A 25,697-nucleotide genomic window follows, 5' to 3' on the forward strand; every position below is an offset into this window, starting at 1 on the left:
TGTACAGGAAAACAAAGGGAAGCAGATTTGCAGGACCTCAGCAATCCACACAGCAGCAGTGGAGGTGAAGCTGAAGAAGTGTGTGTATGAAACATTTTCCAAATAAGTGGAAAATGGATCTGTGAGCCTGCAATCTAATGCTGATGCACTGATTTTGGAATCTGCTGACTCATTCCATAGCAGTCAATTTAGAAAAAGTCTGTTGGATAAATGCATGTCTCAGCAAAAATCACTTCAGGAAACAGACACAGGCACACACACACACACACACACACACACAATCACACAATCACTCAAACCCATATACGTATACACACACAGAAGTACACACACTAACTTAAACCCATACACACACACACACACACACACACTAACTTAAACCCATATATACACACAGAAACACACACACACACACTAACACACACACACACACACACACCTAATCCCCAGAGCCTCTATTATCCTCTGGTTTCTCTAGCAGCACAAACTTTCCCCGTCTTTATTTCTTTTCCACCATCCCGCCTCTCAACTGCATCAATTCTTCTCCTTCCAAATTGTCCATAAATGTCTTCCAAAGCTTCCAAGCCCCAAAACTGCCCTGAAACAGTTGGAAGGATACTTTGTTTCATTATTCTTGATACATTCTGAGGATACATTACATTTTTTTACATCCTTATTTTTATCTCACGCTTATTCTGAATAGGCTTATGTCCATCCCACCTTTTGAAATATCATCATGGAAACATTTGAGTCCAGAGCTCTAACTTCCTCATACTTTGTCAAAGAATGAAAACCAAACCCCGGTTATGAATCAACATTCCGATCATCACCACAAATGTACTGGGCTCCTCCCTGAATCAGGCCCAACCTGCCCACCAAGTTTTATCAAAAGGTGCTTCCAAAGTTTCAGGTGCAGTAATTCAAACAAACATGGATGAACGCCAGTGATTAAGGAGCTCAGGGCCCAGCTGGAGGATCCACGGCCCAAAGAGACCTGCAGGTTTAATCTAACCTGTGCGCTGCAGAGCAGATGGAGGAAAGGCATAATAACAAAATATCACATGAGTCAGGAAATACAAATAAGAAGCTCAGCTGGACGAGTTTCTGACAAAGGTGACCCTGTTTTCACTCAGCCTGAGCACTGCAGTGACACGGGGTTAAGAGCATCTGAGCAGGACGGACCATTCTTCCGAGAACTGTTGTCCAGCTGGAGGAGCCTCTGCCACAAGAGAACCATATATTATATCAATATGCTATATACATTAACGTTAATACGCATTTGATCAAACTTGAATTATCTATGAGAAGTAACGCAGTGCAACAGGTGCATTGAAGCCAGTTTGCCCCTGGAGTGTGACCACAGATGAAGTGGAGTCATCATCGCCTTCAGTGAGAGAGCGGCCACTGATGAGACGGTTCATTATCTGGACTTGGGTGAGATTTACAACGTGGCCATGTGGTAAGAAAAAGAATTATTAGTGAGATTTATGATTCAGCCAAGAGGGTGAGAACGGACATGAGGGGCGGCAGAGGGACGGCAGAGGGACGGCGTGTTCACTGAGACACGAGGGTTGAAGATTTATTGAAAACGATACCAACTACCAAGTGAATGACAATAAATTAAGATGCTCAAAGACAACATCAGAGGTGGTCCAGGCCGTAATAATGAGTGCATCTGAACACAGAAGTTAGTTGGTTACATTCCTGAATCTTCACAGTTGTTCTGCCTGGTTGAGCATTTTTTAGACTTCTTTTAATTTTGAACTTTGAGTTTGTGTCAAGGAAAGTTCCTGACTTTGTCGCGTTAACACAAAAAAAATCAAACAATAACTTTAAGTCAGAGTCAGACACTTTTACTTTTTCTGCAGCCTGGTAATTCGGCGATTCAGAGCAGTCAGAGCAAAGCGATGCACTTCTTCAAGTATAACTGTCATCAAAACTGCTAACCGTGGTGCGGCGGCTCCCTGACAGCAAGAGGGTCCTGGCTTCAAGTCTTCTTCTGGCCAGGTGTGTGAAGGTTTTATGTTCACTCCAAGCTGAGATCCATGAAAGTGTGGGAATAGAAATGCTGAACCAATGAAAGCTTAGATCAGGAGCGTCAAACTCAAACACACACTGGGCCAAAATAACAAATTGGGACTAAGTTGCAAGCCAGACTTCATATTTCTTGATAAATGGACTACAGTTGTGCATGTTTTCACTTCTCTCCAGATATATGATGATCAACTTTTTCATATGGAAACATACTAAAGTTTAGCTTAAACATTAAGTCTGGAACAAGCACAGCTTAATATTATAAACAGGCTCTTATTTTATCTTAATGCCCTTTATTGCTTTGCACTTTAGCCTTTGCTGCTGTAACATGTGGATTCCCCCGTTGTGGGACGAATAAATTACATTGCATTACATTACGGTCATTTAGCAGATGCTTTTATCCAAAGCGACTTCCAATTATTGCAGGGCAGCCATTATTCGGCGCCCTGAAGCAGTTGGGGGTTCGGTGCCTTGCTCAGGGGCACCTCGGCAGTGCCCTGGAGGCAAACTGGCAACTCACCAGCTACCAGTCCACTTACTTGGTCCATACGGGACTCAAACCGGCAACCCTCCGGTTCCCAAGTGGAATCCCTACCAACTGAGCTACTGCCGCCTGAAACAGAGGGAGAGAGATAAATAAATAAATGATTATCTTATCTTATCTCTTATCTTAAGACAGTGAGCTGAGGTGCAGTGCTGATTGTATTCAATGTCTTACAGATCCTGCAGATTGTTAAGTAAACTTTCAAAACTACACACTTGAGTGGCCTCATTTCAAAAGTGAGCAACAGTTAGAGAGAACGATCATTTCACACACAAACAATCCAGAAACTTTGCATCGTGTGTAAGTCTGTAAAAAGGAAGAACCTTCCTCCAAACCTGCAGGAGGAAGAGAAGCAGCAATAACAGCTACAGGAGGAGGAGGAGGAGCAACAACAGCTACAGGAGGAGGAGGAGAAGGAGGAGCAACAACAGCTACAGGAGGAGGAGGAGGAGAAGGAGGAGGAGCAACAACAGCTACAGGTGGAGGAGGAGGAGGAGCAACACGAGAGGAGGAAGCAGAAGCTGCAACGTCATATACCTGAAACGAAAGTCAGTCAGTCAGAGTCCAGCAGAGCCTCGACTGAAGCAGAAGAGAAGCCAGAGGATCAGAAGTTTGTCCAAGTTTGTCTCTGCAGCGTCTCTGCAGCGTCTCAGCCAAACTCAGGTGAGTGCAGACAGAATGTTGTCAGTTTCAGCAGCAGCATGAGGTCCAGGCTGAGCTGCTCTCACACGTCTCACTTCACTGCTTCAGTCTTAAAGGCTTGGCTCTGGTTCACACACGTTGGTGTTTGTAAGCACACGGCAGTTTTTACCGTCAGAGCAAGAAAAGAGCATCAGGAAGTGTGTGTTTATCTGTGTTAGTGAGTCTCAGCACTGAGCCGCACCCACGGCAACAGGAAGTGAAGTGAGTGCAGCCTGTAGTCATGGTGACCTCATTAAAAGGGAAACTTTAAAGTTAAACAGTCTGAATAGAACTGAAGGGACAAAAGCTTCATGTCCTGATCAATACACAATCAATCCTCATGAAGCTGAGCCTGAAGCTGAGCCTGAAGTCTTTTCATGACGTTTCCTTGAGCGCCCCCCAGGACAAACCCCAGTCTGCTCATAATATCCATCAAGAACAAAGTCTTCTCTCCTGTTTCACTCTGACATGAACTTCAGGAGCTTTAAGACTTCCAGACTCTTCATCCTGCTCAACAATCAGTGTTTGTGTCTCCAGAGATGTTTTCACTCATGTTCTCGTCTGTTCTCAGTTTGTAGACATGTCTGCTGCCAGCTGTCTGCGGTCTGAAGATCAGTTCCTGTGCTCCATCTGTCTGGAGGTCTTCACTGATCCAGTCTCCACACCATGTGGACACAACTTCTGCAAAAGCTGCATCACTCAACACTGGGACAGTGACGTCCTGTGTGTGTGTCCTCTGTGTAACGAGATGTTCTGCACACAACCTAAGCTGAGGGTCAACACCTTCATATCTCAGATGGCCGCTGAGTTCAGACAGTCGACTCAAAAGGAAGCCAGCAGAAGATCAGAGGAACCAGCTGCCAAACCAGGAGAAGTTCAGTGTGACATCTGCACTGGAACCAAACTAAAGGCCATCAAGTCCTGCCTGAAGTGTGAGGCCTCCTACTGTGAGACTCATCTGGAGCCTCATCTGACAGCAGCACGCCTGAGATCACACCAGCTGATCCATCCTGTGGACAACCTGGAGGACAGGATGTGTAAGAAGCACAATGAAACTCTGAAGCTCTTCTGCAGGACCGACCAGACCTGTGTGTGCCTCATCTGTCCTGTTTTAGACCACAAGAACCATGAGTTTGTTCCTCTGGAAGAAGAATATGAAGGAAAGAAGTCTGAGCTGGAGAAGATGGTGGCTGAACTTCAGCAGAAGATCCAGCTGACACTACTGAAGATCCAGGAGATGAAACAGTCAGCAAAGCTCAGCAGGGAAGCTGCAGACAGAGAGAGAGCAGATGGAGATCAGGTCTTCACCGCTCTGAAGCAGCTTGTGGAGAAAATCCAGGCCGACTTCAGGAAGACCATGGAGGAGAAGCAGAGGAGCACAGAGAAACAGACTGAAGACTTCATCAAGGAGCTGCAGCAGGAACTCTCTGGGCAGAGAGAGAGAACTGCTGATGTGGAGAAGCTCCTACTCTCTGAAGATCACCTCCACCTCCTCCAGAGCTTCTCATCCATCGGCTCTGCTCCTCCCACCAAGGACTGGACACAGGTCAGAGTCCATCAAAGGTCACATGAGGGGAGTGTGGTGAAAGCTGTGGCTCAGCTGGAGGAGACCATCAGTAAGGAGGTGAAGCTGCAGGAGAAGGTGGAGCTGAGGAGGATCCAGCAGTTTGCAGTGGACGTGACACTGGATCCTGATACAGCTCATCCTGTACTCATCCTGTCTGATGATGAGAAACAAGTTCACCGTGGTGATGTGAGGAAGAAGCTCCCAGACAAACCACAGAGATTTGATCCATGTGGTTGTGTTTTAGCAAAGCAGAGTTTCTCCTCTGGAAGATTTTACTTTGAGGTTCAGGTCAAAGGAAAGACAGGGTGGGATTTAGGAGTGACCAGAGAGACGAGCAAGAGGAAGGGACCCATCACACTGAGCCCTCAGGAAGGTTACTGGGCTGTAGGGTCGGGGAATGTAGATGAGTACAAAGCTCATGATGTCCCTTATGTCCCTCTGAGTCTAAAGTCAGAGCCAGAGAGGGTGGGCGTGTTTGTGGACTATGAGGAGGGTCTGGTCTCCTTCTATGACGTGGATGCTGCAACTCTGATCTTCTCCTTCACTGGCTGCTCCTTCACTCATAAGCTCCTCCCATTCTTATATCCTGCGCTTCATAATGATGGTACAAACTCCGCCCCTCTGATCATCTCAGCTGTCAGTCACTCTGCCTAACCTGCAGGAGTTTACATGAAACGTTTCTGTGGTTTAAGGGAACTAAAGTACAAAGGATCAGCTGATCTTCCCTCTTTACTTTGTCTTTTCTTCACATTCTGATGACATCATATTTGTTTCTGGTTGCTTCTTACTGCTGTAACACAACAATTTACTCACACTGATCTAAGAACTGTGATTACTGTTCATCAATCAATCAATCAGAAGCTTTTAGTAAAGTCTTTGCATGTAAGTGTGATCAATCAAAAGGTTTGATTGATCTCTGTAAATATCACAAATGTTGGGTTGTGGTTTATGAATGGACTGAATTCTGTCTTTGATCTTTGGAACAAAAACAATAATAAAGTTGGGATGAGGTCATGTCAGCTGTTTTCATGTTTGGTATCATTACATTACATTACATTAGGATCATTTAGCAGACGCTTTTATCCAAAGCGACTTACATTAAGTGTGTTCAACAAAGGTAGATAAAAGAACTTCAGCTCACAAGAAATCGTAAACACATTTCCTTCCTAAACGAACAGCTAAGAGCATAACTAGAGCTAGAGTAGAAGTGCAATAAGTTAGGTTCTATGATGAATGAGAAAAAAGGACAAATTAGAAATGACAGATTAGAAAACAAGAGCATCAGAAGAGCTAGGACAGAATAGGTGATGTCCTAAGAGGGCAGATCCGGGTAGTGTTTCTTGAAGAGATGGGTTTTCAGCCTGCGGCGAAAGATGGGCAGCGACTCCGCTGTCCTGACATCAGTCATTACATTACATTACGATCATTTGGCAGACGCATTTATCCATAGCGACTTGCATTACATTTTACCACCCTTCGCAGAGGGGGGAGCAATTGAGGGTTCGGTCCCTTGCTCAGGGGTGCCTTGGCAGGGGCTCCAACCGGTGACCCTCCGGTTCCCAAGCGGAAGCACTACCCAGTGAGCTACTGCCTCCCAGTCGGGAGATCATTCCACCACTGTGGAACAGTGAAAAGCCGTGACCGCGTCGATCGCAAGCAGGGGCCGCTGAGCGCCGGGGCAGCCAGCCGCCTGGAGGCAGCAGAGCGAAGTGGTCGGCCGGGGGTGTAGGGCTTGACCATAGCCTGGAGGTATGAAGGAGCTGTTCCTTTCACTGCCCTGTAGGCTAGCACCAGAGTCTTAAACTGGATGCGAGCAGCTACGGGGAGCCAGTGTAGAGAACGGAGAAGGCAAGTTGTGTGGGAGAACTTGGGGAGGTTGAACACCAGACGAGCAGCAGCTTTCTGGACAAGCTGCAGAGGTCTGATGGCGGATGCCGGGCGCCAGCAAGGAGGGAGTTGCAGTAGTCCAGGCGGGAGATGACAAGAGCCTGGATCAGCACCTGCGCTGCCTTGTCGGTGAGGAAGTAGATGATTCTCAGTCCGAGTAGACGTCACCACGGAGTCATCTATGGTGATGGCCAGGTCTCGGTGTGGGCAGGTTGAGCTTCAGGTGGTGCTTCGACATCCACCCCGAGATGTCTGCCAGGCACGCAGCAATGCGCGTCTCCACTTGGGTGTCAGAAGGAGGAAATGACAGAATCAGCTGGGTGTCATCAGCATAGCAGTGGTAGGAGAAGTTATGGGAGTGGATAACAGAACCAAGAGATGTTGTGTAGAGGGAGAAAAGAAGAGGGCCCAAGACCGAACCTTGCGGAACCCCAGTGGTGAGCCTACGTGGCTTCGAAACAGAACCTCTCAGTGTTACCTGGTAGGAGCGACCTGTCAGGTAGGACGCGAACATGGAGAGCGCAGAGCCAGAGACACCCATTCCCTCCAGGGTAGAGAGAAGGATCTGGTGGTTCACCGTGTCGAATGCTGCAGACAGGTCCAGGAGAATCAGGACAGAGGAAAGAGAGCTGCTCTAGCAGTTTGGAGTGACTCGGTCACTGCCAGGAGGGCCGTCTCAGTCCAGTGGCCCACCTTGAAGCCGGACTGGTGGGGGTCCATCCTTATTTTTATCTCACGCTTATTCTGAATAGGCTTATGTCCATCTTACCTTTTGAAATATCATCATGGAAACGTTTTAGTCCAGAGCTCTAACTTCCTCATACTTTGTCAAAGAATGAAAACCAAACCCCGGTTATGAATCAACATTCCGATCATAACCACAAATGTACTGGGCTCCTCCCTGAATCAGGCCCAACCTGCCCACCAAGTTTTACAAAAGGTGCTTCCAAAGTTTCAGGTGCAGTAATTCAAACAAACATGGATGAACACCAGTGATTAAGGAGCTCAGGGCCCAGCTGGAGGATCCACGGCCCAAAGAAACCTGCAGGTTTAATCTAACCTGTGCGCTGCAGAGCAGATGGAGGAAAGGCATAATAACAAAATATCACATGAGTCAGGAAATACAAATAAGAAGCTCACCTGGACGAGTTTCTGACAAAGGTGACCCTGTTTTCACTCAGCCTGAGCACTGCAGTGACACGGGGTTAAGAGCATCTGAGCAGGACGGACCATTCTTCCGAGAACTGTTGTCCAGCTGGAGGAGCCTCTGCCACAAGAGAACCATATATTATATCAATATGCTATATACATTAACGTTAATACACATTTGATCAAACTTGAATTATCTATGAGAAGTAACGCAGTGCAACAGGTGCATTGAAGCCAGTTTGCCCCTGGAGTGTGACCACAGATGAAGTGGAGTCATCATCGCCTTAAGTGAGAGAGCAGCCACTGATGAGACGGTTCATTATCTGGACTTGGGTGAGATTTACAACGTGGCCATGTGGTAAGAAAAATAATTATTAGTGAGATTTATGATTCAGCCACGAGGGTAAGAACGGACATGAGGGACGTCAGAGGGGCGGCAGAGGGACGGCAGAGGGACGGCAGAGGGACGGCAGAGGGACGGCGTGTTCACTGAGACACGAGGGTTGAAGATTTATTGAAAACGATACCAACTACCAAGTGAATGACAATAAATTAAGATGCTCAAAGACAACATCAGAGGTGGTCCAGGCCGTAATAATGAGTGCGTCTGAACACAGAAGTTAGTTGGTTACATTCCTGAATCTTCACAGTTGTTCTGCCTGGTTGAGCATTTTTTTGACTTCTTTTAATTTTGAACTTTGAGTTTGTGTCAAGGAAAGTTCCTGACTTTGTCGCGTTATAAAAAAAAAAATCAAACAATAACTTTAATAACATCAATTCACATTGATGCATGTAGTTGTTCACTTCTCTCCAGATATATGATGATCAACTTTTTCATATGGAAACATACAAAAGTTTAGCTTAAACATTAAGTCTGGAACAAGCACAGCTTAATATTATAAACAGGCTCTTATTTTATCTTAATGCCCTTTATTGCTTTGAACTTTAGCCTTTGCTGCTGTAACATGTGGATTCCCCCGCTGTGGGACGAATAAATTACATTGCATTACATTACGGTCATTTAGCAGATGCTTTTATCCAAAGCGACTTCCAATTATTGCAGGGCAGCCATTATTCGGCGCCCTTGAGCAGTTGGGGGTTCGGTGCCTTGCTCAGGGGCACCTCGGCAGTGCCCTGGAGGCAAACTGGCAACTCACCAGCTACCAGTCCACTTACTTGGTCCATACGGGACTCAAACCGGCAACCCTCCGGTTCCCAAGTGGAATCCCTACCAACTGAGCTACTGCCGCCTGAAACAGAGGGAGAGAGATAAATAAATAAATGATTATCTTATCTTCTTATCTCTTATCTTAAGACAGCGAGCTGAGGTGCAGTGCTGATTGTATTAAATGTCTTACAGATCCTGCAGATTGTTAAGTAAACTTTCAAAACTACACACTTGAGTGGCCTCATTTCAAAAGTGAGCAACAGTTACAGAGAACGATCATTTCACACACAAACAATCCAGAAACTTTGCATCGTGTGTAAGTCTGTAAAAAGGAAGAACCTTCCTCCAAACCTGCAGGAGGAAGAGAAGCAGCAACAACAGCTACAGGAGGAGGAGGAGGAGCAACAACAGCTACAGGTGGAGGAGGAGGAGGAGGAGCAACACGAGAGGAGGAAGCAGAAGCTGCAACGTCATATTCCTGCAACGAAAGTCAGTCAGTCAGAGTCCAGCAGAGCCTCGACTGAAGCAGAAGAGAAGCCAGAGGATCAGAAGTTTGTCCAAGTTTGTCTCTGCAGCGTCTCAGCCAAACTCAGGTGAGTGCAGACAGAATCTTGTCAGTTTCAGCAGCAGCATGAGGTCCAGGCTGAGCTGCTCTCACACGTCTCACTTCACTGCTTCAGTCTTAAAGGCTTGGCTCTGGTTCACACACGTTGGTGTTTGTAAACACACGGCAGTTTTTACCGTCAGTGCAAGAAAAGAGCATCAGGAAGTGTGTGTTTATCTGTGTTAGTGAGTCTCAGCAGTGACGCAGTGCTGTTGCCTGTTGCCGCACCTACGGCAACAGGAAGTGAAGTGAGTGCAGCCTGTAGTCATGGTGACCTAATTAAAAGGGAAACTTTAAAGTCAAACAGTCTGAATAGAACTAAAGGGACAAAAGCTTCATGTCCTGATCAATACACAATCAATCCTCATGAAGCTGAGCCTGAAGCTGAGCCTGAAGTCTTTTCATGACGTTTCCTTGAGCACCCCCTCAGGACAAACCCCAGTCTGCTCATAATATCCATCAAGAACAAAGTCGTCACTCCTGTTTCACTCTGACATGAACTTCAGGAGCTTTAAGACTTCCAGACTCTTCATCCTGCTCAACAATCAGTGTTTGTGTCTCCAGAGATGTTTTCACTCATGTTCTTGTCTGTTCTCAGTTTGTAGACATGTCTGCTGCCAGCTGTCTGCGGTCTGAAGATCAGTTCCTGTGCTCCATCTGTCTGGAGGTCTTCACTGATCCAGTCTCCACACCATGTGGACACAACTTCTGCAAAAGCTGCATCACTCAACACTGGGACAGTAACGTCCTGTGTGCGTGTCCTCTGTGTAACGAGAGGTTCTGCACAAGACCTGAGATGAAGATCAACACGTTCATATCTCAGATGGCCGCTGAGTTCAGACAGTCGACTCAAAAGGAAGCCAGCAGAAGATCAGAGGAACCAGCTGCCAAACCAGGAAAAGTTCAGTGTGACGTCTGCACTGGAACCAAACTAAAGGCCATCAAGTCCTGCCTGAAGTGTGAGGCCTCCTACTGTGAGACTCATCTGGAGCCTCATCTGACAGCAGCACGCCTGAGATCACACCAGCTGATCCATCCTGTGGATAACCTGGAGGACAGGATGTGTAAGAAGCACAAGAAACCTCTGGAGCTCTTCTGCAGGACCGACCAGACCTGTGTGTGCCTCATCTGTCCTGTTTTAGACCACAAGAACCATGAGTTTGTTCCTCTGGAAGAAGAATATGAAGGAAAGAAGTCTGAGCTGGAGAAGATGGTGGCTGAACTTCAGCAGAAGATCCAGCTGACACTACTGAAGATCCAGGAGATGAAACAGTCAGCAAAGCTCAGCAGGGAAGCTGCAGACAGAGAGAGAGCAGATGGAGATCAGGTCTTCACCGCTCTGAAGCAGCTTGTGGAGAAAATCCAGGCCGACTTCAGGAAGACCATGGAGGAGAAGCAGAGGAGCACAGAGAAACAGACTGAAGACCTCATCAAGGAGCTGCAGCAGGAACTCTCTGGGCAGAGAGAGAGAACTGCTGATGTGGAGAAGCTCCTACTCTCTGAAGATCACCTCCACCTCCTGCAGAGCTTCTCATCCATCAGCTCTGCTCCTCCCACCAAGGACTGGACACAGGTCAGAGTCCATCAAAGGTCACATGAGGGGAGTGTGGTGAAAGCTGTGGCTCAGCTGAAGGAGACCATCAGTAAGGAGGTGAAGAAGCTGCTGAAGGTGGAGCTGAGGAGGATCCAGCAGTTTGAAGTGGACGTGACTCTGGATCCTGATACAGCTTATCCTGAACTCATCCTGTCTGATGATGAGAAACAAGTTTACTGTGGTGATTTGTGGAAGAATCTCCCAGGCAACCGACGGAGATTTAATACAGGTGTTTGTGTTTTAGCAAAGCAGAGTTTCTCCTCTGGAAGATTTTACTTTGAGGTTCAGGTCAAAGGAAAGACAGGGTGGGATTTAGGAGTGACCAGAGAGACGAGCAAGAGGAAGGGAATCATCACACTGAGCCCTCAAGAAGGTTACTGGACTGTAAGGTTGAGGAATGTAGATGAGTACAAAGCTTATGTTGACCCTCCTGTCCCTCTGAGTCTAAAGTCAAAGCCAGAGAAGGTGGGCGTGTTTGTGGACTATGAGGAGGGTCTGGTCTCCTTCTATGACGTGGATGCTGCAGCTCTGATCTTCTCCTTCACTGGCTGCTCCTTCACTCATAAGCTCCTCCCATACTTCAGTCCTGGGCATCTTTTTTTTTGTATAGACTCCGCCCCTCTGATCATCTCAGCTGTCAGTCACTCTGCCTAACCTGCAGGAGTTTACATGAAACGTTTCTGTGGTTTAAGGGAACTAAAGTACAAAGGATCAGATGATCTTCCCTCTTTACTTTGTCTTTTCTTCACATTCTGATGACATCATATTTGTTTCTGGTTGCTTCTTCCTGCTGTAACACAACAATTAACTCACACTGATCTAAGAACTGTGATTACTGTTCATCAATCAATCAATCAGAAGCTTTTAGTAAAGTCTTTGCATGTAAGTGTGATCAATCAAAAGGTTTGATTGATCTCTGTAAATATCACAAATGTTGGGTTGTGGTTTATGAATGGACTGAATTCTGTCTTTGATCTTTGGAACAAAAACAATAATAAAGTTGGGATGAGGTCATGTCAGCTGTTTTCATGTTTGGTATCATTACATTACATTTCATTACGGTCATTTAGCAGACGCTTTTATCCAAAGCGACTTACAATAAGTGTGTTCAACAAAGGTAGATAAAAGAACTTCAGGTCACAAGATATCGTGAGCGCATTTCCTTCCAAAACCAACAGCTAAGAGCATAACTAGAGCTAGAGTAGAAGTGCAATAATTTAGGTACTATGATAAATGAGAAAAAAGGACAAATTAGAAATGAAAGATTAGAAAACAAGAGCATCAGAAGAGCTAGGACAGAATAGGTGATGTCCTAAGAGGGCAGATCCGGGTAGTGTTTCTTGAAGAGATGGGTTTTCAGCCTGCGGCAAAAGATGGGCAGCGACTCCGCTGTCCTGACATCAGTCGGGAGATCATTCCACCACTGAGGTGCCAGAACAGAGAAAAGCCGTGACCGCGTCGATCGCAAGCAGGGGCCGCTGAGCGTCGGGGCAGCCAGTCGCCTGGAGGCAGCAGAGCGAAGTGGTCGGCTGGGGGTGTAGGGCTTGACCATAGCCTGCAGGTATGAAGGAGCTGTTCCTTTCACTGCCCTGTAGGCTAGCACCAGAGTCTTAAACTGGATGCGAGCAGCTACAGGGAGCCAGTGTAGAGAACGGAGGAGGCAAGTTGTGTGGGAGAACTTGGGAAGGTTGAACACCAGACGAGCAGCAGCTTTCTGGACGAGCTCCAGAGGTCTGATGGCGGAAGCTGGGGCGCCGGCAAGAAGGGAGTTGCAGTAGTCCAGGCGGGAGATGACAAGAGCCTGGATCAGCACCTGCGCTGCCTTGTCAGTGAGGAAGGGACGAATCCTCCGGATGTTGTAGAGGAGGAATCTGCAGGAACGTGTCACCGAAGCGATGTTTGCAGAGAACGACAGTTGGTCGTCCAGGGTCACACCCAGATTCCTTGCGGTCCGAGTAGACGTCACCACGGAGTCATCTATGGTGATGGCCAGGTCTCGGTGCGGGCAGCCCTTCCCCGGGAGAAACACCATCTCAGTCTTGTCCAGGTTGAGCTTTAGGTGGTGCTTCGACATCCACCCCGAGATGTCTGCCAGGCACGCAGCAATGCGCGTCTCCACTTGGGTGTCAGAAGGAGGAAATGACAGAATCAGCTGAGTGTCATCAGCATAGCAGTGATAGGAGAAGTTATGGGAGTGGATAACCGCGATCAAGTTATAACCGAACCAAGAGATGTTGTGTAGAGGGAGAAAAGAAGAGGGCCCAAGACCGAACCTTGCGGAACCCCAGTGGTGAGCCTACGTGGCTTCGAAACAGAACCTCTCAGTGTTACCTGGTAGGAGCGACCTGTCAGGTAGGACGCGAACATGGAGAGCGCAGAGCCAGAGACACCCATTCCCTCCAGGGTAGAGAGAAGGATCTGGTGGTTCACCGTGTCGAATGCTGCAGACAGGTCCAGGAGAATCAGGACAGAGGAGAGAGAGCTGCTCTAGCAGTTTGGAGTGACTCGGTCACTGCCAGGAGGGCCGTCTCAGTCGAGTGGCCCACCTTGAAGCCGGACTGGTGGGGGTCCATCCTTATTTTTATCTCACGCTTATTCTGAATAGGCTTATGTCCATCCCACCTTTTGAAATATCATCATGGAAACATTTTAGTCCAGAGCTCTAACTTCCTCATACTTACTGTCAAAGAATGAAAACCAAACCCCGGTTATGAATCAACATTCCGATCATCACCACAAATGTACTGGGCTCCTCCCTGAATCAGGCCCAACCTGCCCACCAAGTTTTATCAAAAGGTGCTTCCAAAGTTTCAAGTGCAGTAATTCAAACAAACATGGATGAACGCCAGTGATTAAGGAGCTCAGGGCCCAGCTGGAGGATCCACGGCCCAAAGAGACCTGCAGGTTTAATCTAACCTGTGCGCTGCAGAGCAGATGGAGGAAAGGCATAATAACAAAATATGACATGAGTCAGGAAATACAAATAAGAAGCTCAGCTGGACGAGTTTCAGACAGAGGTGACCCTGTTTTCACTCAGCCTGAGCACTGCAGTGACACGGGGTTAAGAGCATCTGAGCAGGACGGACCATTCTTCCGAGAACTGTTGTCCAGCTGGAGGAGCCTCTGCCACAAGAGAACCATATATTATATCAATATGCTATATACATTAACGTTAATACACATTTGATCAAACTTGAATTATCTATGAGAAGTAACGCAGTGCAACAGGTGCATTGAAGCCAGTTTGCCCCTGGAGTGTGACCACAGATGAAGTGGAGTCATCATCGCCTTCAGTGAGAGAGCGGCCACTGATGAGACGGTTCATTATCTGGACTTGGGTGAGATTTACAACGTGGCCATGTGGTAAGAAAAATAATTATTAGTGAGATTTATGATTCAGCCACGAGGGTAAGAACGGACATGAGGGGCGGCAGAGGGACGGCAGAGGGACGGCAGAGGGACGGCGTGTTCACTGAGACACGAGGGTTGAAGATTTATTGAAAACGATACCAACTACCAAGTGAATGACAATAAATTAAGATGCTCAAAGACAACATCAGAGGTGGTCCAGGCCGTAATAATGAGTGCATCTGAACACAGAAGTTAGTTGGTTACATTCCTGAATCTTCACAGTTGTTCTGCCTGGTTGAGCATTTTTTAGACTTCTTTTAATTTTGAACTTTGAGTTTGTGTCAAGGAAAGTTCCTGACTTTGTCGCGTTATTACAAAAAAAATCAAACAATAACTTTAATAACATCAATTCACATTGATGCATGTAGTTGTTCACTTCTCTCCAGATATATGATGATCAACTTTTTCATATGGAAACATACTTAAGTTTAGCTTAAACATTAAGTCTGGAACAAGCACAGCTTAATATTATAAACAGGCTCTTATTTTATCTTAATGCCCTTTATTGCTTTGCACTTTAGCCTTTGCTGCTGTAACATGTGGATTCCCCCGCTGTGGGAGGAATAAATTACATTGCATTACGTTACGCTCATTTAGCAGATGCTTTTATCCAAAGCGACTTCCAATTATTGCAGGGCAGCCATTATTCGGCGCCCTGGAGCAGTTGGGGGTTCGGTGCCTTGCTCAGGGGCACCCCGGCAGTGCCCTGGAGGCAAACTTGCAACTCACCACCTACCAGTCCACTTACTTGGTCCATACGGGACTCAAACCGGCAACCAACCGGTTCCAAAGTGGAATCCCTACCAACTGAGCTACTGCCGCCTGAAACAGAGGGAGAGAGATAAATAAATAAATGATTATCTTATCTTATCTCTTATCTTAAGACAGTGAGCTGAGGTGCAGTGCTGATTGTATTCAATGTCCTACAGATCCTGCAGATTGTTAAGTAAACTTTCAAAACTACACACTTGAGTGGCCTCATTTCAAAAGTGAGCAACAGTTTGAGAGAACGATCATTTCACACACAAACAATCCAGAAACTTTGCATCGTGTGTAAGTCTGTAAAAAGGAAGAACCTTCCTCCAAACCTGCAGGAGGAAGAGAAGCAGCAACAACAGCTACAAGAGGAGGAGGAGGAGGAGGGGCAACAACAGCTACAGGAGGAGGAGGAGGAGCAACAACAGCTACAGGTGGAGGAGGAGGAGGAGCAACACGAGAGGAGGAAGCAGAAGCTGCAACGTCATATTCCTGAAACGATAGTCAGTCAGTCAGAGTCCAGCAGAGCCTCGACTGAAGCAGAAGAGAAGCCAGAGGATCAGAAGTTTGTCCAAGTTTGTCTCTGCAGCGTCTCTGCAGCGTCTCAGCCAAACTCTGGTGAGTGCAGACAGAATGTTGTCAGTTTCAGCAGCAGCATGAGGTCCAGGCTGAGCTGCTCTCACACGTCTCACTTCACTGCTTCAGTCTTAAAGGCTTGGCTCTGGTTCACACACGTTGGTGTTTGTAAACACACGGCAGTTTTTACCGTCAGAGCAAGAAAAGAGCGTCAGGAAGTGTGTGTTTATCTGTGTCAGTGAGTCTCAGCACTGAGCCGCACCCACGGCAACAGGAAGTGAGGTGAGTGCAGCCTGTAGTCATGGTGACCTCATTAAAAGACACAGTTCAGCTCCAGAGTGAAAAGGGAAACTTTAAAGTTAAACAGTCTGAATAGAACTAAAGGGACAAAAGCTTCATGTCCTGATCAATACACAATCAATCCTCATGAAGCTGAGCCTGAAGCTGAGCCTGAAGTCTTTTCATGACGTTTCTTTGAGCGCCCCCTCAGGACAAACCCCAGTCTGCTCATAATATCCATCAAGAACAAAGTCATCTCTCCTGTTTCACTCTGACATGAACTTCAGGAGCTTTAAGACTTCCAGACTCTTCATCCTGCTCAACAATCAGTGTTTGTGTCTCCAGAGATGTTTTCACTCATGTTCTCGTCTGTTCTCAGTTTGTAGACATGTCTGCTGCCAGCTGTCTGCGGTCTGAAGATCAGTTCCTGTGCTCCATCTGTCTGGAGGTCTTCACTGATCCAGTCTCCACACCATGTGGACACAGCTTCTGCAAAAGCTGCATCACTCAACACTGGGACAGTAACGTCCTGTGTGTGTGTCCTCTGTGTAACGAGAGGTTCTGCACAAGACCTGAGATGAAGGTCAACACGTTCATATCTCAGATGGCAGCTGAGTTCAGACAGTCGACTCAAAAGGAGGCCAGCAGAAGATCAGAGGAACCAGCTGCCAAACCAGGAGAAGTTCAGTGTGACTTCTGCACTGGAACCAAACTAAAGGCCATCAAGTCCTGCCTGAAGTGTGAGGCCTCCTACTGTGAGACTCATCTGGAGCCTCATCTGACAGCAGCACGCCTGAGATCACACCAGCTGATCCATCCTGTGGACAACCTGGAGGACAGGATGTGTAAGAAGCACAATGAAACTCTGAAGCTCTTCTGCAAGACCGACCAGACCTGTGTGTGCTCACTCTGTCCTGTTTTAGACCACAAGAACCATGAGTTTGTTCCTCTGGAAGAAGAATATGAAGGAAAGAAGTCTGAGCTGGAGAAGATGGTGGCTGAACTTCAGCAGAAGATCCAGCTGACACTACTGAAGATCCAGGAGATGAAACAGTCAGCAAAGCTCAGCAGGGAAGCTGCAGACAGAGAGAGAGCAGATGGAAATCAGGTCTTCACCGCTCTGAAGCAGCTTGTGGAGAAAATCCAGGCCGACTTCAGGAAGACCATGGAGGAGAAGCAGAGGAGCACAGAGAAACAGACTGAAGACTTCATCAAGGAGCTGCAGCAGGAACTCTCTGGGCAGAGAGAGAGAACTGCTGATGTGGAGAAGCTCCTACTCTCTGAAGATCACCTCCACCTCCTCCAGAGCTTCTCATCCATCAGCTCTGCTCCTCCCACCAAGGACTGGACACAGGTCAGAGTCCATCAAAGGTCACATGAGGGGAGTGTGGTGAAAGCTGTGGCTCAGCTGGAGGAGACCTTCAGTAAGGAGGTGAAGAAGCTGCAGGAGAAGGTGGAGCTGAGGAGGATCCAGCAGTTTGCAGTGGACGTGACTCTGGATCCTGATACAGCACATCCTAGACTCATCCTGTCTGATGATGAGAAACAAGTTCACCGTGGTGATGTGTGGAAGAATCTCCCAGACAACCCACAGAGATTTGATAGATGTGTTTGTGTTTTAGCAAAGCAGAGTTTCTCCTCTGGAAGATTTTACTTTGAGGTTCAGGTCAAAGGAAAGACACAGTGGACTTTAGGAGTGACCAGAGAGACGAGCGAGAGGAAGGGAATCATCACACTGAGCCCTCAGGAAGGTTACTGGACTGTAGGGTTGTGGGATGTAGATGAGTACAAAGCTTATGATGACCCTCCTGTCTCTCTGAGTCTGGAGTCAAAGCCAGAGAAGGTGGGCGTGTTTGTGGACTATGAGGAGGGTCTGGTCTCCTTCTATGACGTGGATGCTGCAGCTCTGATCTTCTCCTTCACTGGCTGCTCCTTCACTCATAAGCTCCTCCCATACTTCAGTCCTAGGCTTAATCATGATGGTAGAAACTCTGCCCCTCTGATCATCTCAGCTGTCAGTCACTCTGCCTAACCTGCAGGAGTTTACATGAAACGTTTCTGTGGTTTAAGGGAACTAAAGTACAAAGGATCAGCTGATCTTCCCTCTTTACTTTGTCTTTTCTTCACATTCTGATGACATCATATTTGTTTCTGGTTGCTTCTTACTGCTGTAACACAACAATTTACTCACACTGATCTAAGAACTGTGATTACTGTTCATCAATCAATCAATCAGAAGCTTTTAGTAAAGTCTTTGCATGTAAGTGTGATCAATCAAAAGGTCTGATTGATCTCTGTAAATATCACAAATGTTGGGTTGTGGTTTATGAATGGACTGAATTCTGTCTTTGATCTTTGGAACAAAAACAATCATAAAGTTGGGATGAGGTCATGCCAGCTGTTTTCATGTTTGGTATCATTACATTACATTTCATTACGGTCATTTAGCAGACGCTTTTATCCAAAGCGACTTACATGCAAAGTAGACTCTAGTTTCTCTAATAAATGATTTGATCTCTGTGCCACCAGGAGATTGCAAATATTCAGAGGGAAAGTTATTCTATCTGACATTTAAAAGAAATGATTGCTTTGAAGGCCGTGCCACGATTCAGTTCAGTCAGTTTAACTAAAGGAAACATAATATGCAGAATTTCCATGTTCTTATTTTCATTTAAGCATGTATTTAGTAATATTTGCATGCAGAAACACAGATCCATCACTGCGCTCCCTCGCTGTTCCACCGCTGTGCTGATTCATCTCAAAAACCCCATTTCTGATTGACCAGCTGTGACAGATCTGAGATGACTTTACATAATAACACACACAGATTGCAAAACAAGGGATGCTGAAAAACGCTGGCTCTTATTTCATCGATGTGTCCAACCAGGAGAGCAGACGGGTAAATTCAGATGTGTCACATGTTGAGAGGATCTTCTTCTACATGCATCAATGTGAAGTTAGCCACTTTGACGATGTTCTACAGATATTGCTTACTTGCTCTGTAACTCAGACAGCAGTATTGGGTTAGAGTCACCCCAGTATTGGGTTAGAGTCTAACCCAATACTGGGGTCTCAAACTCAGGCCCGCGGGCCAAATGTGGCCCGCAGTGTAATTATATTTGGCCCGCGAGATAATGTCAAATGTCTGCTAGAGCTGGCCCACCGGTATATAGCGCATGCACCGCTAATACTACACATCCAAGAATGCTCTGCGAGTGACTTTGCGAGTGACTGTGATTTGACGTGGAACGTCAAATGCATTTGTTTGTCAAATGCATTTGTTTGCATTTGACGTGGAATGCAAAGTGGCGTCAAATGCAAAGTATGACTCTGTTTCCTCGTTTCATCCCAGACACAATTCCCCAACAACTCCGTCCCCAAGCTGCTCAAACGCTCTCTATGTTCGCCAGCACAGATCTCTGTGCATCAGAGTAAATCAGAGTTTAACAAACTGAGCTTTTCTTTATGCACTTTAGTCTCGCCTGACCTAGAATAGTTGAATTGTTGGATTTTCATTGAGGGCAATTATTTGATTTGGGTTGTTCTGTTGTTCTGTGAGAAAAAGGTTTCCATTGAAAATGAACTTGAAAGCTTACAGATAGAGAGAGGCATAATACTTTCTTTTATTTATTTAGATAAAAGTAAGAAACCAATGCCACTGATGTATCTCTTATTTGAAAATCTATTTCTCATGTGTTTATAATATTAAGCTGTGCTTGTTCCAGACTTAATGTTTAAGCTAAACTTAAGTATGTTTCCATATGAAAAAGTGAATCATTATATATCTGGAGAGAAGGGACAACATACACAAGTGTAGTCCATTTTTCAAGAAATATGAAGTCTGGCCCGCGACTTAGTCCCAATTTGTTATTTTGGCCCACTGTGTGTTTGAGTTTGACACCCCTGGGTTAGACTGAGGTTCAGGTTGAGTTCAAGCTCTAAAACCAACCTAAGATTTGTGATGTGACTGAAGACGACGCTGTCACTGACACTGGCTCTACATGTATGGGTTAGAGACGATTCCCACACACATGCATGGAGTTGCATTGCCAGTGGATATGGGCAACACACACCGTATCTCAGATTGTTTATACTCCACAATATTACAGAAAGTGTTTGACAAGATAATGTAATTGAAGTCTAGATGTGAATGAAACGGAAACACGTCATTTTCATTGATGGTACTGTACGTTGATAAGGCCTTCATGGGACCGCTGAGCGCTGTGAGCTTCAAAGAATCATCATCTTTCCCAATTGTGGGCATTTCCTGTGAGTTGTAGCTTTTGTCAGGTAAATCATAATGATGTGATGATATGATGATGAGGAAAAATCTATACTGCATCGTAGTGGGATCAGTATGGATGACGAGGAGATCATCTGCATCTCCACAGCACGTCATTTAGATATCATGAATCAGGCTGAGTGGGGGTTTGATGTAGACACTTTAGATTCAGATACTGTTTACGTCTGCTGTATCTAGAGAATGTCAGTGTGATGTGTCTGAAAGCCATCCACTGCTAATGTTTGCATAGTTTGGCCATCTGTTATAACTCAGAGGGTTGTGAACATTCCATATAATATTTCATAACCATAGTGTGTCCTTATGATGATGATGTAATCTTAAATATCATGTCTACATCACTTAAAGCCAGAGTATTTGTTGTTTCTTGTATTGTTGCAGGTTTCACTCACATCACTGTTCCACTCCTTTGGCTGCATTTTTCACAATTTCTACCAATTTCACATTTTCATATTTGTTTGTGATTATCCCCAAAGCCCAGCTGCCACTCCAGAGTATTCATTCATATTCTCAGTCTGTGTTCTATTGGATCATCACAGCTGCCCAGAGATTCATGGAGCTGAAAGCCTCCAGTGATCCGGAGCCAAAGAAGGACTCCTAATACACAAAAACATCCAGCGCTCATATCAATGTTGGTTTCCTTTTGAGGAAACAAGTCTGAAATGATATCACACTGCTGTAACACCACCATGCAGTATTGTTCAGGAGCAACAACAGCTACAGGAGGAAGAGGAGGAGGAGGAGGAGGAGGAGGAGCAACAACTAGTGGTGGGCGGATCGATCCAAATATCGATAGTATCGATACCAAGTCGGTATCGGATCGATACTAGCCTGGTGAGATCGATTCTTTACTTTAAGTTCCGCTAGTTTGCGATGCTGCAGTTTCGGCAAAGAGGAAACAGCCAGGTCCCCGGACTCGCCGCTCCTGTGTCAGCGCAGAGCAGGCACCCTATGTCCCCCTCCCCCCTCTTGTGTTTAGGTGTTGTGCCGTCAGGTAAGTCACGTCACGTGACTTAGACGCGCTAAGCAAACAATCAAGTTGCCGGCTCAGAGCCACTGCCACCAGCTCTGCCGCAACTCCTGAAACTACCTCAAGCTCGTCTGGAGGGGCTGCTTCATCCCCACCTGCAGCAAAAGGTGGGCTATGGAAAGAATTTGATTCTAAAGTCCTAGCCTCTCAGCAGCATCGGACAACTGGCACTGATGCCCAAATTGAGATGCGCAGGTACACTGAGGAAAGGTCAATTCCTCGGGATCAGGATCCACTACTTTGGTGGAAAAACAACGAACAAACATTCCCCTCTCTGAGTAAACTTGCCAAAAAATACCTGTCAGTGGTTGCAACATCAGTGCGAGCTGAGACGAGTTTTTCAAAAGCAGGGCAGTTAGTGAGTCACAAACGAAGTGCATTAAAAGCAAAAAATGTTAATATGATACTGTTCTTGAACCAAAACCTGTAACCAAAACGTTTTTGGTTTCCGTTCTGCACAGACTAACTAAAGGCTTTGGGGGTTGTTAAGTTGTTGACATATTATTTATATTTTCAGTTGTTGTTTTTGTTGTTGAGAATTTTAATTTAATTGTTGTATTATAGTTTACAGTTAACAGTACTTGTTTGTTTCAATTTGTTTACTGGTTTGTGTGCACTTTTTATTTAAGATTTTTCTGAAAATTATTTTATAATAAAGCATTTTCTATTTAATTATAAACTTTGTCCTAATTCTGTTCTGGGTTTCAACTATTTAATGATAAAAGAGGAAACATCACAAAAAAACACTTACGGTCATGAAAATTAATTGAGATTTAGCAATTCAATGACGCATCCACCTTATTTATTGAAAAGTATCGGTATCGGTATCGGCGATACTAGCCAGTATTTACTTGGTATCGGATTGATACCAAAATATGCAGTATCGCACACCGCTAGCAACAACAGCTACAGGAGGAGGAGAAGGAGGAGGAGCAACAACAGCTACAGGAGGAGGAGAAGGAGGAGGAGCAACAACAGCTACAGGTAGAGGAGGAGGAGGAGGAGCAACAACAGCTACAGGTAGAGGAGGAGGAGGAGGAGCAACAACAGCTACAGGTGGAGGAGGAGGAGGAGGAGGAGCAACACGAGAGGAGGAAGCAGAAGCTGCAATATACCTGCTGTCATATACCTGAAACGAAAGTCAGTCAGTCAGAGTCCAGCAGAGCCTCGACTGAAGCAGAAGAGAAGCCAGAGGATCAGAAGTTTGTCCAAGTTTGTCTCTGCAGCGTCTCTGCAGCGTCTCAGCCAAACTCAGGTGAGTGCAGACAGAATCTTGTCAGTTTCAGCAGCAGCATGAGGTCCAGGCTGAGCTGCTCTCACACGTCTCACTTCACTGCTTCAGTCTTAAAGGCTTGGCTCTGGTTCACACACGTTGGTGTTTGTAAACACACGGCAGTTTTTACCGTCAAGAAAAGGAAAGAGCGTCTCAGAAAAACAGAAGTGAGTCTCAGCACTGAGCCGCACCCACGGCAACAGAAAATGAAGTGAGTGCAGCCTGTAGTCATGGTGACCTCATTAAAAGGGAAACTTTAAAGTTAAACAGTCTGAATAGAACTAAAGGGACAAAAGCTTCATGTCCTGATCAATACACAATCAATCCTCATGAAGCTGAGCCTGAAGCTGAGCCTGAAGTCTTTTCATGACGTTTCCTTGAGCGCCCCCTCAGGACAAACCCCAGTCTGCTCATAATATCCATCAAGAACAAAGTCGTCTCTCCTGTTTCACTCTGACATGAACTTCAGGAGCTTTAAGACTTCCAGACTCTTCATCCTGCTCAACAATCAGTGTTTGTGTCTCCAGAGATGTTTTCACTCATGTTCTCGTCTGTTCTCAGTTTGTAGACATGTCTGCTGCCAGCTGTCTGCGGTCTGAAGATCAGTTCCTGTGCTCCATCTGTCTGAAGGTCTTCACTGATCCAGTCTCCACACCATGTGGACACAACTTCTGCAAAAGCTGCATCACTAAACACTGGGACAGTAACGTCCAGTGTGTGTGTCCTCTGTGTAAAGACACTTTCTACACACTCCCTGAGCTGAAGGTCAACACGTTCATATCTCAGATGGCCGCTGAGTTCAGACAGTCGACTCAAAAGGAAGCCAGCAGAAGATCAGAGGAACCAGCTGCCAAACCAGGAGAAGTTCAGTGTGACGTCTGCACTGGAACCAAACTAAAGGCCATCGTGTCCTGCCTGAAGTGTGAGGCCTCCTACTGTGAGACTCATCTGGAGCCTCATCTGACAGCAGCACGCCTGAGATCACACCAGCTGATACTTCCTGTGGACAACCTGGAGGACAGGATGTGTAAGAAGCACAATGAAACTCTGAAGCTCTTCTGCAGGACCGACCAGACCTGTGTGTGTTCACACTGTCCTGTTTTAGACCACAAGAACCATGAGTTTGTTCCTCTGGAAGAAGAATATGAAGGAAAGAAGTCTGAGCTGGAGAAGATGGTGGCTGAACTTCAGCAGAAGATCCAGCTGACACTACTGAAGATCCAGGAGATGAAACAGTCAGCAAAGCTCAGCAGGGAAGCTGCAGACAGAGAGAGAGCAGATGGAGATCAGGTCTTCAACGCTCTGAAGCGGCTTGTGGAGAAAATCCACGCCGACTTCAGGAAGACCATGGAGGAGAAGCAGAGGAGCACAGAGAAACAGACTGAAGACCTCATCAAGGAGCTGCAGCAGGAACTCTCTGGTCAGAGAGAGAGAACTGCTGATGTGGAGAAGCTCCTACTCTCTGAAGATCACCTCCACCTCCTCCAGAGCTTCTCATCCATCAGCTCTGCTCCTCCCACCAAGGACTGGACACAGGTCAGAGTCCATCAAAGGTCACATGAGGGGAGTGTGGTGAAAGCTGTGGCTCAGCTGGAGGAGACCATCAGTAAGGAGGTGAAGAAGCTGCAGGAGAAGGTGGAGCTGAGGAGGATCCAGCAGTTTGCAGTGGACGTGACTCTGGATCCTGATACAGCTCATCCTCTACTCATCCTGTCTGATGATGAGAAACAAGTTTACTGTGGTGATATGTGGAAGAATCTCCCAGACAACCCACAGAGATTTAATACATGTGTTTGTGTTTTAGCAAAGCAGAGTTTCTCCTCTGGAAGATTTTACTTTGAGGTTCAGGTCAAAGGAAAGACAGCATTGACTTTAGGAGTGACCAGAGAGACGAGCAAGAGGAAGGGAGCCATCACACTGAGCCCTCAGAGAGGTTACTGGGCTGTAGGGTTGTGGAATGAAGATGAGTACGAAGCTTGTGCTGGACCTTCTGTCCCTCTGAGTCTAAAGTCAAAGCCAGAGAAGGTGGGCGTGTTTGTGGACTATGAGGAGGGTCTGGTCTCCTTCTATGACGTGGATGCTGCAGCTCTGATCTTCTCCTTCACTGGCTGCTCCTTCACTCATAAGCTCCTCCCATACTTCAGTCCTGGGCTTCATCATGATGGTAGAAACTCCGCCCCTCTGATCATCTCAGCTGTCAGTCACTCTGCCTAACCTGCAGGAGTTTACATGAAACGTTTCTGTGGTTTAAGGGAACTAAAGTACAAAGGATCAGCTGATCTTCCCTCTTTACTTTGTCTTTTCTTCACATTCTGATGACATCATATTTGTTTCTGGTTGCTTCTTACTGCTGTAACACAACAATTTACTCACACTGATCTAAGAACTGTGATTACTGTTCATCAATCAATCAATCAGAAGCTTAAAGTCTTTGCATGTAAGTGTGATCAATCAAAAGGTTTGATTGATCTCTGTAAATATCACAAATGTTGTGTTGTGGTTTATGAATGAACTGAATTCTGTCTTTGATCTTTGTAACAAAAACAATAATAAAGTTGGGATGAGGTCATGTCAGCTGTGTTCATGTTTTGTATCATTACATTACATTTCATTACGGTCATTTAGCAGACGCTTTTATCCAAAGCGACTTACATTAAGTGCGTTCAACAAAGGTAGATAAAAGAACTTCTGGTCACAAGAAATTTTAAGCGCATTTCCTTCCAAAACCAACAGCTAAGAGCATAACTAGAGCTAGAGTAGAAGTGCAATAAGTTAGGTACTATGATAAATGAGAAAAAAGGACAAATTAGAAATGAAAGATTAGAAAACAAGAGCATCCGAAGA

At 46.0% G+C, this 25,697-nt stretch overlaps 4 protein-coding genes across 4 annotated transcripts; all 4 read left to right on the forward strand.

The window, feature by feature from the left end:
• Nucleotides 1-3,112: 3,112 nt before the first annotated feature.
• Nucleotides 3,113-5,698, forward strand: LOC143011567 (E3 ubiquitin-protein ligase TRIM39-like). The gene is made up of 2 exons (XM_076164470.1): nt 3,113-3,241; nt 3,831-5,698. Exon 2 carries the CDS (start codon nt 3,840-3,842, stop codon nt 5,478-5,480), a length of 1,641 nt encoding a protein of 546 aa, XP_076020585.1. The 5' UTR covers nt 3,113-3,241; nt 3,831-3,839; the 3' UTR covers nt 5,481-5,698.
• Nucleotides 5,699-9,446: 3,748 nt separating this feature from the next.
• Nucleotides 9,447-12,579, forward strand: LOC143011561 (E3 ubiquitin-protein ligase TRIM39-like). The gene is made up of 2 exons (XM_076164464.1): nt 9,447-9,623; nt 10,233-12,579. The coding sequence occupies exon 2, from the start codon at nt 10,242-10,244 to the stop codon at nt 11,880-11,882; it is 1,641 nt and encodes a 546-aa protein (XP_076020579.1). The 5' UTR covers nt 9,447-9,623; nt 10,233-10,241; the 3' UTR covers nt 11,883-12,579.
• A 3,293-nt stretch (nt 12,580-15,872) lies between these two features.
• Nucleotides 15,873-18,556, forward strand: LOC143011558 (E3 ubiquitin-protein ligase TRIM39-like). The gene is made up of 2 exons (XM_076164462.1): nt 15,873-16,013; nt 16,630-18,556. Exon 2 carries the CDS (start codon nt 16,639-16,641, stop codon nt 18,280-18,282), a length of 1,644 nt encoding a protein of 547 aa, XP_076020577.1. The 5' UTR covers nt 15,873-16,013; nt 16,630-16,638; the 3' UTR covers nt 18,283-18,556.
• A 4,090-nt stretch (nt 18,557-22,646) lies between these two features.
• Nucleotides 22,647-25,407, forward strand: LOC143011560 (E3 ubiquitin-protein ligase TRIM39-like). Its single transcript, XM_076164463.1, has 2 exons — nt 22,647-22,835; nt 23,415-25,407. Exon 2 carries the CDS (start codon nt 23,424-23,426, stop codon nt 25,065-25,067), a length of 1,644 nt encoding a protein of 547 aa, XP_076020578.1. The 5' UTR covers nt 22,647-22,835; nt 23,415-23,423; the 3' UTR covers nt 25,068-25,407.
• Nucleotides 25,408-25,697: the final 290 nt, after the last annotated feature.

The sequence above is a fragment of the Genypterus blacodes genome, unplaced genomic scaffold (genome assembly GCF_046128005.1).
Source record: "Genypterus blacodes isolate CSIRO-AG114 ecotype Tasmania unplaced genomic scaffold, CSIRO-AGI_Gbla_v1 ptg000136l_1, whole genome shotgun sequence".
NCBI classification, from domain to species: Eukaryota; Metazoa; Chordata; class Actinopteri; order Ophidiiformes; family Ophidiidae; genus Genypterus; species Genypterus blacodes.